This window comes from Bidens hawaiensis, unplaced genomic scaffold, assembly GCF_021521415.1.
Source record: "Bidens hawaiensis isolate Kalapana, Puna unplaced genomic scaffold, B.hawaiensis_p1.1 tig00004931_1, whole genome shotgun sequence".
Lineage (NCBI taxonomy): Eukaryota > Viridiplantae > Streptophyta > Magnoliopsida > Asterales > Asteraceae > Bidens > Bidens hawaiensis.
Window position 1 is genome coordinate 1495782 of NW_027491311.1, and position 15287 is coordinate 1511068.

Here is a 15287-nt window from a genome sequence, read left to right on the forward strand (position 1 = left end):
GGTCGCTGCATTCAGCTTCCGATAATCAACACAAATCCGCGACCTAGTTACTGGTCGGGTAGCGATTTCCTCACCTCTCTCATCACGGGTTATCTGAATACCCGCCTTCTTCGGAACCGTTTGTGTCGGGCTCACCCAAGTACTATCCGAGATCTGGAAAATGATTCCCGCATCCAACCACTTCAACACCTCTTTCTTCACAACCTCCCGCATATTCGGATTCAGCCGCCTTTGTGCATCGTGTGCGGGCTTTACCACGGGGTCTGTGATAATATTTTGCATCACAACAGATGGACTAATACCCTTTAAGTCCACTATTGTCCATCCAATTGCTGCTCAATACTGCTTCAAAACTTCCATCAAAGCCCTTTCTTGTTCGTCTGTTAAATTCGAGGCAATGATGGCCGGCAACGTCTCTCCCAAAAACATATACTTGAGATGTTTTGGGAGTTCTTTCAGCTCCACTACCGGTGGACTCTCAAGTGAAGGTTTCAACTTGGAGTCATTAGTGTCCGGTAGTCTCTTCACCTGCTGAGAGCAAGGTGGCTTCCCAATAATTGCAGCGAACACCTCAACTGCCCTTTCCTCCTCTTTCAACTGCAACACATGCTCAACAGATTCCCTGCAACAAATAACGCACTCCTCTGTGGTATCTTCCTCACTTTCGTGAAGATTCAACCCGTCAATGACTTCAGCCGCGAAGCATTTATCACTCAACAGAGGGTTAGATACATTTGAAAAAACATTGAGCCAAAGATTTTTATTACCGAAGGCCATGTCGACCACCCCGGTTCTACAGTTTATTAAAGCTTTCGCAGTTGCTAAAAAGGGCCAACCGAGAATCACGTTCGGTTGCCGTTTCTGGTCAACTGTTACGTAGTCTAGAACCAAAAAGTCGACCGGATAATAAAAATCCTCAATCATTACAATTACATCAGTCACTATTCCCCTAGGAAGTTTCAATGTTAAATTGGTCAACACCACTGTGGTTTCGGCTTTTCTAAGTGGACCAAAATTATATTGGTCGTACAAGCTTCCAGGGAGAATGCTCACCCTGGCTCCAAGATCTAGGAATGCCCTTGTCATTTTGAAATCACACACTTGAATGGGTATTATTGGCGTTCTCGGATCATGTAGCTTGGGTGGGAGGATTCCCGTCAAAACCGAACTCACATTAGCCATTAAGTTAACTTGTTTAGGCATTTTATGAGTTCGTTTTTGAGTGCACAAGTCCTTCAAATACTTAGCATATGCGGGGACTTGTTTTATAGCATCAATGAGGGGTAGATTAATTTTTACTTGTTTGAAAATTTCCCACATTTCCTCTTGTTGCTGGCCCCTCTTCCTAAGTGACGATGATGTTTCAGGATTCACCAAAGCCAAAGCCTGAGGAAATGGAACGGTTTTACTCGTTGAATCCGCCTCCTTAGTAATTGGTGCTCCCTTATTAATTAACAATTTATTTAAATTTTTATTAATTGATTTTCTCGGTTGATTTCTAGGTTCGATTTCCACATCATCAGCGCTTTTACCATCTTCTCCCAAGTCTTCCACCACACCCTCAATAAAGGGTGGTGGATTTACCCCGTTATCATAAGTTTTACCATTCCTAAGGGTACTTACCTGGTTGATGTGAGTGTTCTTCCCACTCGATGAACTGATACTTTGATGGCTTGGGTTCTTCAAGGTATCACTTGGTAATTTGGAAGGATTTCTCTTCAAACTAGCCGCTTCTTTTGCGAGCTGGCTCACCTGTTTATCCTTTGAAGCATTAGCTTTCTCTTGGAGCTCTAGTCGTTGATTCATGCTTTTATTTTGAGCCCATCTGCTTCAAAAATTCCATCACATCCTTAATCGATTCTTCTTTATTACCTGAAGAACTTCCTTGCGCTTGTTGATCACCCTTTTGATATCCTTTATTATATCCACCAAACTCTCTCTGATTGTATCCACTCTGCTTGTTACTTGAACCATTCCCATACTACCTCTTATTTGACTGATAACCAGTTCTCTAGGTATTGCCTTGGAAATTCGGGTTTTGCTGAGTTTTTGTGTTTCCATAGCTGAAATTAGGGTGGTCTTTGAGGCCCGAGTGATAGGTGTTAGAGTTCATGTTACTGTTATTACGATACCTTTTCTCTCCTGGCACAAAATTCACCTCTTCTTCCTATTCATCTTCCAACTCTTCCATAACGCCACAACTCGCTACATCATGCCCCGGCTCACCACGTTGTTCGCAAACTGGATATGCCTTTCCCGATTTCCCTTTTTCTTTCGTACCAGCAACCATTAACTGATCTAGCTTCTTTTCTATCCTTTCCATCCGATCATCTGAACCTCCATTGTCTACTACTTTCACCACCGATCTCTTTATCATTCTATTCGACTGGGACTGTCTTTTAGAGTTCATAGCGTGTCTTTCGAGGTGTCCCCAATCTACATTTTCATCATTTGTTAAAAAAGATCCATTAGTGGTAGATTGAAGGTCTCTCACATCATCAGCCGTCAAAAAGTCATGGAAAGCTTTAATTAATTCCCACAAAGCTATTCCGTGATGCGGACATGTTCTCAACAACAACTTAAATCTCGTGAAAGCCTCGTGAAACGATTCGCCCATTCGTTGCTGATAGTTTCTGATAGCAGTGTGAGCTTCTGAAGTTCTTTGTGGCATATAATATTCATCTAGAAACTACTGAGCCAAATCTTGCCACATGTAGATGCTAGCGGAAGGCAACGATAAAAACCACTGTTTTGCTACATCCTTCAAACTATACTGAAACACCACCAATTATACGTCATCCGCATTAAACCCTTGGCTTGAGATTGTTGGGTTTTAAAAAGATTATCAAAGTCATAAAACTCCAATTTTATGAAAAACGCAGCGGATAAAAGATTGAAATCTTGTTAGTTTATTGTGTATAAAAATGGAAAGGAATGAAGGGGGGGCACCCTCCCTTCCTTTCCATTTTTTTTTAATTTCATTTAATCTTTCCATATATATCCATATATATATGTTATAACTTATATTATGTTATTACACATTATAGGTAACATGCTTGGTAACCATTATTCACATGTTGTTATTTAACCATCTTAAATAACACTATGAAATGTTCTCTCTCAAAATATAAATTATCCATATGATTTATTCGTTTCACAAGTACAATGTATTTAGAAACCCCATTCAAAATAACGCAAGTGTTTTAATATTTGTTTGTTATGATCATATCATATATAAACAAATATTATTGGTGTTTGTCTAGCTTGATATTGGGTATGACCCGACTTGGATCATAACGTACTAGCCACATCAATAATAATTTGTGTCTTTGGCAGACCGAGTCCAACATTCTCCCACTTGCACAAGATACATAGAAGATTGATGCAAGTAGCAAATACCGCCTAACTACGGTTTACTACCCTTAATACGCATCACAAAGTACCATTTAATAACATCATCCCCTTCAAGTCCCTTGAAATGATTTAGGTGAATCCCTATCATTTATCCTTTTGTCTCAGATGTCATGTTAAATCCAGAGACATAGAGTGATCATTCTCTGTTGATTTAACTTTAAAGGCCTTAGACATCTTACTCTCAACGAATAAGAGGGACAAATCCCCTTTGACTACATACGTCTTTCACAATCACCTAGTACCATACCTGATCTTAGACTTATGTACCGTCATGTTTCAGAGCAGCGAAGAACTAAGTCACAGCATAATACTTGGTGAATATCAAGACCCAATATGTATCTCAGGTTGGAGGATACTATGATATTCGCCTTTCCTCAAATTTACTTATGATCAATCACAAACATTTGAGAGCCGGTCAGTCCAATATTTATATCCCATAAATATCTATGAACCTTGGCAGCAACCTTTTGCTCTATATTCATACCTTATGAATATCCACCAATCCAAGTTCATAATAGTCTTACCATCATGTTTGTTCCCACAAATATGAATGACTACGGACATTTAGAATAAGTAACTTATTCATGGATTTAAACATGCTAAAATGAAACATAACTCAAAATTTCATAATCATAAACCATAATCATATGAATGAGTCAAAATAACAATTGTTCCGATATCCAAATACAAAATTGGATCATATCCAATCACTAGAATATCGAAGTCCTAAGGCACAAGTGTGACCTTCATGCTTTGGCCTTTCAAGGAGCTTCGTGAGTGGATCCGCAATGTTTTGATCGGTGTGAACATTGCGAATACATATCTTTCCTTTCTCAACTTCATCCCTTATGTAGTTAAATCTTCGCTCAATGTGTCTCGTCTTTTTTTGAGCACGAGGTTCCTTGATTTGAGAAATCGCACCCTCGTTGTCACAAAAGATTTCTAGAGGGTCCTGAATGGTACGGACCACCCCTAGATCGGCAATGAATTTCCTTATCCACGCAGCTTCTTGAGCTGCCAATGAGGCGGCGATGTATTCTGATTCGGTGGTGGACAATGCTACCACATCTTGTTTCGAGCTCTTCCAAGAGACTGCCCCACCATTCATAACGAAAACATATTCCGATTGTGATCGAGAATCATCTCGATCGGTTTGGAAACTCGCATCTGTGTAGCCCTTTACAACGAGTTCCTCCTCACTCAAACCGTATATTAGAAACATGTCCTTAGTCCTTCTAAGTTATTTCAATATACTCTTAACTTCCATCCAATGGCTACTTCCCGGATTATGTTGGAATCTACTTGTCATGCTTAAAGGGCATGACACATCCGGTCTAGTGCATACCATTACATACATGATGGATCCAATGGCCTATTCGTATGGGATCCCATTCATTTTATCTTGCTCTTCCCTTGAGCTTGGACACTGAGACGCACTCAATATCTCGATTGTGATCGAGAATCATCTCGATCGGTTTGGAAACTCGCATCCGTGTAGCCCTTTACAACGAGTTCCTCCTCACTCAAACCGTATATTAGAAACATGTCCTTAGTCCTTCTAAGGTATTTCAATATACTCTTAACCGCCATCCAATGGCTACTTCCCGGATTATGTTGGAATCTACTTGTCATACTTAAAGGGCATGACACATCCGGTCTAGTGCATATCATTACATACATGATGGATCCAATGGCCTATGCATATGGGATCCAATTCATTTTATCTTGCTCTTCCTTTGAACTTGGACATTGAGACGCACTCAATATCGTTCCTCTTTGAATAGGTACCAAACCTCTCTTACAGTTCTCCATTTTGAACCTTTTTAAGATTTTGTCAATGTATGCACTTTGGTTTAAACCTATCAACTGCCTCGACCTATCCCGATAGATCTTTATTCCAAAAATATAGGCGGCCTCACCAAGATCTTTGATGGAGAAACAACTTCCAAGCCATGCTTTTACACCTTCCATGGTTGGAATGTCATTCCCAAATAGTAGTATGTCATCAACATACAATACTAAGAAGGTAATGATGCTCCCACTAGCTTTCTTATACACACAAGCTTCATCACCATTCTTGATGAATCCAAATTTCTCAACTTCTTCATCAAATCGGTGATTCCAACTTCTAGATGCTTGTTTCAATCCATAGATTGATTTCTTTAACTTGCATAGTTTATTAGGATGTTGTCGATCGATAAAACCTTCGGGTTGAACCATATAGACATCTTCCTCAAGATGCCCATTTAGGAAAGTAGTTTTGACATTATTTTGCAATATCTCACAGTCATAATGTGCGGCTATGGCAAACAATATCCTAATAGACTTTAGCATTGCTACCGAAGAAAAATTTCATCATAGTCAACCCCTTGAGTTTGAGTGAAACCTTTTGCTACAAGTCTTGCTTTATAAGTATCCAAGTTTCCATGCATATCGGTTTTCTTCTTAAAAACCCACTTACTTCCAACCGATTTGGAATTAAGAGGTGGTACAACCAAATCTCATACTTGGTTGTCATGCACGGATTGCATCTCAACGTTCATGGCTTCAAGCCATTTGTCACAATCGGGTTGTGACATTGCATCACGGTATGTGGTGGGTTTATCTGAATCTACCACATAGCATCCATCCATGAAAAATCTATATCTTTCGGGTGGATGACTAATTCTACCGGATTTGCAAACGTTTTGTGTGTTTTGATCAACCATTTGATCATTCTTAACATCCTCTTGTTGATTGCTAGTATCAACCAAACGTGTATCGGCTTGTGGATCTCGATCCTCCTCGAGTTCCACCGTTCTACTAGTACCTTCCATAAGGAACTTAGTTTCCAAGAACTCGGCCTTTTGGGCAACGAATACCTTTTTCTCGGTTGGGTTGTAGAAATAATATCCCATAGAATCTTTGGGATATCCTACAAAGATACACTTAGTGGATCGACTTTCAAGTTTGTTTTGGGTGTTGTTCTTGACATAAGCCTCACAACCCCATACCTTTAAATATGAAAATGGTGGAGCCCTTCAATTCCATATTTCAAAAGGTGTCTTGTCCACTTTCTTGGTTGGGGCCATATTTAGAATACGGGCCGCGGAGAGCAAAGCGAAACCCCAAAATGATAGAAGCAATGTGCTTCTAGCCATCATAGATCAAACTATATCCACTAGAGTTCGATTCCTCCTTTTGGATACACCATTGTGTTGTGGTGTTCCGGGTGGATTAAGTTGTAAGATGATCCCACAACTCCGAAGATGATCTTGGAAAGCATCGCTTAGGTATTCACCTCCTCTATCCGAACGAAGTACTTTGGTGGTTTTATCGAGTTGATTTTGTACTTCATTTTGGAAGATTTTGAACATTTCAAAAGCTTCATCTTTGTGTCTTAACAAGTACACATACCCATAACGACAATAGTCATCAATAAAGGTAATGAAGTATCTCTCACCATTCCTTTTGATTGCCTTAAAAGGACCGCATACATCCGAATGTATGATACCTAATATGTCTTTTGCCCTTTGGTTTGTCCCACTAAAGGGGTCCTCGGTCATCTTTCCTAACATACAAGACTCGCATTTATCAAATAAATCGCCTTCACTTGATACCAAAAGACCATTCTTTTGAAGTGTACGTATGCGATCTTTGTTTATATGACCAAGGCGACAATGCCAAAGATAAGTTTTACTCAAATCCATTTTAAGTCTTTTGGTGCTTGATTGGTATAACATGTTATCATAAGATGTGTTATTATGAACCAATTCATAAATGCCATTAGATGGCATTACATCATTCATGAAAACATAAATACAATCATCCATAAACTTAAAATCATAACCATATTGTCTTAACAGGGAAACGAAGATAATATTCCTAGTAAAACTAGGAGCATACAAAACATTGTTTAAAATAACTTCCAAACCATTTTGAAGCTTCAAAATGTAGTCCCCTCAGGCTTCGACAACAACCTTTGCTTCGTTGCCCATGAAGAGACTAATATCTCCCTTCTTGAATCCTTCATTTCCTTTGAACCCCTGCAACAAATTGCAAATATGAGTTCCACATCCGGTATCCAATACCCATGTGTTAGAGGAAATAATTAAGATCAACATGAATCATTAAAGTTGTACCCGAGGTTTTCCCTCTTAGCTTTCAACTCTTTGAGACGGGTTGGACAATTCCTTATCCAATGCGCAATCTCCCCACATCCAAAGCACGGATCCTCCGAGCTAACCTTTAGCTTCTTCGGTTTGGGTGGTTCCACTTTTGCCTTTCCCTTGAACTTGCCCATGTGTTGTCCCTTTCCTTTGGCAACCTTTGCCATGGGTTCCGGGTGATGCCTCTTCCTATTTCCTCCCTCATTGATCGTGAGAACGGGTAAAACCTTCTTACCTATTCCCGTTTCGGCTGTCTTGAGCATTGTGTGAAGCTCACCAATGCTTTTGTCCCATCCATTCATATTGTAATTCATTACAAATGTCTCAAATTTCTTGGTTAACCCATTTAGGATCAAATCCGTGGCTAACTCCTTTGAGACGGGACAATTAAGGCGCTCGAGACGATCAATGTGGCTTTTCATCTTAAGCACATAGGAGGAAACGGATTGAGTTTCTTCCATACGACATGCATGAAGTGCTCGAACTGTTTCGAAGCGCTCCACCCTAGCTTGTGAAAGGAACATTTCCTTAAGTTGGGTGATCATGTCGTATGCCCCATGAAGTTCAAAATCCTTTTGAATTTCGGGAATCATAGTTCCTAACATGAGGCAAGAAACTTGCACCGAATCCTCATTATGCTTTACCCAATTGTTATAGTTATCGACATCGTCAATGCTAGGTTCATCGCGAATAGGCTCGTCTATTACGTAGTATTTCTTTTCTTGCTTGAGAATGATTCTCAAGTTTCGATACCAATCCATAAAGTTGGTATAGTTTAGACGATCCTTATCAAGAATAGATCTTAGTGATAGGTTATTAACGGGTGGAATAATAACGTTTGGTGGACTGTTGATTGCGGCCATCTACAAATATAACAAAGCTCATTTTAGTATTTTCGATATCAATAATTAATTTTAATCGTTAATACCCTTTATGTCTCCAAGACAATTAACGATTAAAATCTAGAACCCAACGTTACATTCATATAGTAGTTAGGTGACCTTTAGCCTACTATTTAAATTAACAAGGTAGTCAACGTTTGACGATTGCAACCCTTTGCAACTTCTAGTTTTATGGGATCGGTTAAACATCTTATGTTTAGTTGGCATGTTTAATCCCATCAACACCATTGTACACCGTGCTTTGGTGACCCTATTCACATGGTTTCCAATTTAAGTCGTCCTACTTATACACACATGTGAGTTTACATATACAAGTGGTTAGGTGACCTTTATCCCACTTATATGGTAAACCCACCTCAAACTCACAAGTTTCCTCCAACATGGTTAGGTGACCTTTATCCCATATCGAGTTCCCAAGTGATTCGAGTGTTGTATAAAAGGATGGTGTCCGACTTATTTTATAAAAGTGATTTTCGTTTTCTAAATTTTAGATTGGAAAACCATTTATGTAGCTTTCATTTGCATGAATTCAAATGTATGGTACTTAATTGAAAAACCCATTTTCAAAGTTCCTATTAAGAAAACCCATTTTATTATGAAATCTTTTGACTTTAATAAAACCAATTTTTATTACCTAACGATTTCTAAGGAACCAATTTTATGCTAGTTGTTGATTTTAAGTAGTTAGCAAACCATATTGCAATAACATAAATAAAAGTAAATCAACCATGCAAGCATAAAACATACAACCACAAGTTCATAACCATAGCCTCCTAATGTTGACTACACTTATTGACCGAAGACAAGTGTGCCAAAAGGTCTCTCCTACGGGACCCAAAAGGACATAAGCTTGTGTCTTTGAACTCCCACTTGATCCCGCATCCAAATGCTCCAAGTGTTCACCCCCGTGTTGTGGTCTCCATCCACTTTATTTGGGCTTCCTTCCTTGCATCTTCTTTTACAAAATATATCCTTATACATTTTTTCTAGTAAAAGAAATGCATCTAATCTACTTATTATTACAAACCGAATGAATGAATAAATAGATTACAAACCCAAATAAATATTACAACCATATCGAATAAACAAACAACCACTTGAATGAACAAACACATCAACACAATCATTCAACCAAACACAAGATCATGGCTAGGTTATGAACATCCGTTATACATCCAAATATACAACAACACAAGACCAAAAATGGTTCCCCTTAACCCCTTAAAAATTTCGGCCATAGCATAACCAAATCGAAAGTTTCGGGTTTTGTCCAAACAACACAATCAATCATCCAAATTACTTAGTTTTTCAAGATTACCACATGCATGTAAAGTATAATCTTGAAAAACCAAGGGGTAACCATAACCCTTAAAATTTTCGGCCATATGGTAAAACCCCACCATAAACCCGAAAATTTTTGGGTCTAATGAACCATGCATCCGTATAAGTAGCACTTGATGCCATTGTTGGGTTTTAACAAGATTATCAAAGTCATAAAATTCCAATTTTATGAAAAAACACAGCGGATAAAAGATTTAAATCTTGTTAGTTTATTGTGTATAAAACCAATTTTATACATGCAAAACCCAATCCCGGATCTATATACGAAATACATACTAATAATCACATGCATGTCACTATAAGTCCATGCATGTTAAACTACCTTTCAAGTAAACCCGAAAGGAGATGATGGAGATGGTGAGAAGTAGGCAAGAACTTCAATGGGAGTTCCTCAAGCTTGCATACCCCAAGCCTCCGACAATACACCTTTGTTTAGCTAGGATTCACTTGAAAACAACTCCTCCTTGGTGTTCTTCCTTGTGGCCGAAATTTAGGAGAGAAAAGGAATAGAGGATTGTTTTTGTTACTTGCAAAATTTTTATGAAAAATGAAAGAGAGATTTGGTGGTCATTCAAATGCACCACCCCAAGTGCCCATTGCAATCTTTTCATGTACCCACTAAGGGAAAGATAATAATATAAAATGTAGTGAGAAAGAGAAAGAAGGGGGGGGACCCTTCCTTCCTTTCCTTTTTTTTTTTAATTTCATTTTATCTTTCCATATATATCCATATATATATATATATATATATATATATATATGTTATAACTTATATTATGTTATAACACATTATAGGTAACATGCTTGGTAACCATTATTCACATATTGTTATTTAACCATCTTAAATAACACTATGAAATGTTCTCTCTCAAAATATAAATCACCCATATGATTTATTTATTTCACAAGTACAATGTATTTAGAAACCCCGTTCCAAATAATGCAAGTGTTAATATTTGTTTGTTATGGTCATACCATATATAAACAAATATTATTGGTGTTTGTCTAGCTTGTTATTAGGTATGACCCGACTTGGATCATAACGTACTAGCCACATCAATAATAATATGTGTCTTGGGCAGACCGAGTCCAACAGAGATGGTAGCACATATCGAATTAAACTCACTCAAATGCAGATATGGTTCCTCTGTGGCTTTCCTATAGAATGCGGGCATTCCGGTTAAGCTGCTTTGCCTCGCTGAAAAAGTTCTCCCCTCTCTGACTGGAATAATGATGGGTAATGGGTTCGTGGCCACTCGTGGGATGAAATGGCTCCGAACCCCCCGAACTGGTGGTGGAACAAATGCTCGCGGGACCCCATCATCAACTCATACTCAGGAACCTGTGGTTCTTGCACAATTGGTCTTCTTCGTGGCATGCGATTTCTTGGTTGCCGTACTGGTTCAGGTGTTTGGTTACGTGGTGGTTGGTGTTGTTGTTCTCTTTGAGAGAGCACTAAGGATCTAGATCGATGATGACATCGTGTTAATCGTTGAGTATTCTATACGATTGTGGTGTAATACGGTTAGTGTGTGTTTGTATGTGTTTCAGAGAATATTTTGGCAGAGTAATGAGGCAATTGTGTGATAAAATAAGAACTGATTACATTACTGATAATGTTTACACTATATATAGATGATGACACATTCGTTAACCCTTAACGAATGTGACATTCGTTACATTACTACTAACGAATGAACATGCTCATTCGTGTTACATTAGTCACTAATGAATTCCCTTCATTCGTTGTCACATTCGTTAAGCGGGGTTTACGAATGCGGCTTACATACACAACGAATGTAGCTTATTCGTTACGGGGTAACGAATAACTATACATTAGAGCAAATGGGTAATTACCTAAATACCCTTTTATATTACCTAGTAATATAATAATAATATAATAAAGACCGAGACGCCCAACTCGTGTATCAACAAACTTCCCCTCGTCTCGAGCTCTTTATACTTTATTTCTGTATCATCTTCGTCTTCAAGTCAGTGCAGCTATGTATCTTGAATTCATAGCAGACTCGAACAACGCGCTGAAAATGCATCGCAAGATCGGATCTGATTCTGAAATAACGCGTCGTTATCAGACTCGGATAAGTTAACAAGCCACATAGGATCAATCACACGTATAACACTCGTGTTGGATCCAGTGCCCAATACAATTACCGCTTCACCCATCCGATTGTCATAATACCATCTGTTGAACGTGGTGAACAGACTCTGAGGGAAGATTTTCATCAGGGCCCTCTTCATAGACTTCGGCGGCTTGACCTGCAAAATCATTTTTCTCCAGCCAGCGCGAGGATCAATCTCATCGATGTATTTGTGTGTCAGCACTTGCGATTTGAAGACTTTGAAACCGAATCTGGTCTCATGTTGTAGATGATTATAGAACAACTCAGCCCATTGATCTTTTCCTCGATTAATAAACGGTCGGTTGGCTAGTGTTCTCACATCCTATCTTGGCATACATAAAACATCATGTGGACCCTTGAAATAATAAATACCATGCTCCCACTTGATGATATATACTTTAAGCTCCGCATCATACTACCAAGCAACCAAGTCACCTTTTACGTCTTTATTACTTTTGTACTTCTTCATCTGGTAGGCTAATGCTCGGACCTTCGCTAATCTGACTTCCTCCTGTCCATGATATCGGAAGGTCTCGATTATCTTGTTCATACGCCTCAAATCATGGCCAAACATACCATCCAAAGCATGCTTTCGTTTCTTCTCTTTTGTTGATAAGTGACTAGTTTCTGTTTCTTTATTCCACTTCTCTCGTTCTTCATGCAAATGCTATTCTGCTGCTTCAAAATGTTCAGTAGTAAAGAATGTTATACCTGAATAATTGTTGTTGTCGGTATAAAGATCAGGATACTCCTCAGCAGTCACGTCTTCCACTTCCACCTCTTCATACTCAGGCACATTCCCATGCGGAATGCCTTGATTGATACTTTCCTCAAAATCAATCTCTACTTCCACTATCTTTCCCAGTTCCTCGACCTCATCTTCATTTAGATCCAGATCATGGCTATTTGTTCTTTAGTCGGAAAATGATCTACAAACTCATCCTCTTCGATCTCATCAGCAATGACCATACTATAAACAATCCCATTCATACCCACAAATAAAACCATATTCGCCGGTATGAAATCAATCGGTTTAGCTAGTGTATAGTCTTTATACGACACAATCTGCAAATTACTAACCTCTGAACCACCACCAGTACTCGTCCCAGTCTGATTACCTGCCGACGGTGTATTACTACCGCCCGGTTGCTGGTCACCAATACCCCTTCATCCGGATCATCTTCATCATTCCTCAACTTCTTTAACTCATAATCTTTACATGTAAGTTGGAGGATGATCTCATCTTGCCTGTCTAACCTCTCCCCCTGAGCAGCAACCAGGGCTTTTAGTTCCCTGTTTTCTCTCTGAATGAACTGAATATGTCGAAACATATTCCGCACGAATCAAGCTCTTATCGAATTCACATCGCTCATCCACAGTATCAACAAACCCCAATGCATCTCTAATAACCCCCACATCAATCACCACATGTTTCTCTTGAATGACAGCTATCTGATTTTCTGCTTCATTAAAACGAGCTGTATCCCAAAAGGCACGTATAATACTTTGGTAAACCAAGGTCTGTGTCAATATAGCCTTGTAGATCCTAGAATATATCAAGAAATTAATCATCCCTCCAAAAATTGGTGAATCTTCAAAATTATCTTGTAAAAAGGCACAGATATTGTGCTTTTTGTCCCACGGGAATAAAACGGGAGCTTGCTCGGGTTCATCAACTTGTTCTGGAGCCTGAACCTCCGGTTGTTGCTTTAGAATAATATCAGGTTGTTGCTCGGGAGCTGGATTTTGAACGATCTCGTCAGCCATTCTGGTTTAACAAGAATAAAATATTAGTAAAATATTCAAGAATATTCTACCGATTAACGAATGAACCTCTCATTCGTTATCATAAATTCAAATGAATGTCACATTCGTTAACAAAGAATCACACATCGTTAAGCATTCATTACTTTAAGCATTCATTCATTAAGCATTCATTACTTTAAACTTTCATTCGTTATATTTAACGAATTAGACAACATATTCGCTACCTTGGCGAATAGGATGATCATTCGTTAACTTACAACGAATCTAACTGACCTTTGACTATCAAATGTCAAAATCAAATTAGTCTGTTAAGTCAATGATGAAGAACTCTGTCACCTAGTCTGTTGATTTACACAACCATTTTACAATTATACTCAATCAACATGCTCGGAAATCCCTTTTATACATTAATCAATGAATATATATCACGACAATCGTCAAAACTGATATTTTTTTATTAGCTAAATGTTAAGTATATATTAGTTTATACAATCAATTGAATAAACCCTAAAACATAGATTATACTTCATGAATCTGATATCAGATTGATCGCCATTACCTGTAGAATACAAATATATCAATCAATTGATCTAATATGCACGTAAGGATTTCTGATTAAAATTTGACGGAGTTTCGTTATAGGAGACGATGTAATAGTGAATAGGTGAATGACGATTCATTCGTCTGCTTGGGATTATAAACCCTCAATTATTTCACGCGAGTCGAGGTCATTCGTTAAATTTGAACTAACGAATATCCTCAATCGTTAATTTAAAAGAACCTTATTCGTTAACCTGAAAACGAATCTAATTCTCATTCATTAACACTTAACGAATGACACGTTAAAATTCATTAACCTTGAATGTACGAATGTATCCCATTCGTTATGCTCAGCAGAAGCGAATGTCTTTTCTAACGCATGAGCTCATTCGTTACGCATATTTGACAAATGGTGTAACATTCGTTAAGTCAAATGATAACGAATCACCTTTCATCATTAACGAATGAGATAAAATCTCATTTATGATTTAAATAATCATTTAAAACCAATTAGGGTTTATTAAATGAATTAAATAATCAACTAAATCCAATTAGGGTTTTTAATTGAATACTTTAAAATACCCGATTCATCAAAGATCGGTAATGTTTAACTTAAACGGATTTTTTACTTTAGCACCAGTTGTAAATACATTAAGCATGATTAGCTTAAAATTTGGGGTAACTACCTTTTCTTTTTGTTTTTGAATTATTTGCTAGCTCGGTAAATCTAAAATAAAGCAGAAAAATGACAATCTTTTTGGATTTTTAAATTTCCAAAACAAAAGAAAAAACAATAAATGTAAAGTAGTAAACAACTAATCTATAAAAACAGTACATATTTTTGTGAATTCGAGCAGGGAATCATATTGATCAAAATTTCTGTCCATCACAGTTTTATTTTCATCTTTTATTATGACTGATGTTAAGTTGATTATTAGTATTGTTGTCCACCTAAATCTTCTAACAAATGTTTCAGAACGTTCGGTAATATGTTTAATTGGTTCAATTAGGCACAAATATCAGAAATTATCAAC

General features: G+C 37.9%; 1 protein-coding gene across 1 annotated transcript; it reads right to left on the reverse strand.

Moving 5' to 3' along the window:
* Positions 1-336: 336 nt before the first annotated feature.
* LOC143628373 (uncharacterized) lies at positions 337-1182 on the reverse strand. The gene has a single exon (XM_077097986.1). The coding sequence runs from the start codon at positions 1180-1182 to the stop codon at positions 337-339; it is 846 nt and encodes a 281-aa protein (XP_076954101.1).
* Between the last annotated feature and the right edge of the window lie 14105 nt (positions 1183-15287).

Excerpts from the sequence above, each read along its gene's own strand:
- LOC143628373 (XM_077097986.1), bottom strand. The coding sequence starts at position 1,182 with ATGGCTAATGTGAGTTCGGTTTTGACGGGAATCCTCCCACCCAAGCTA.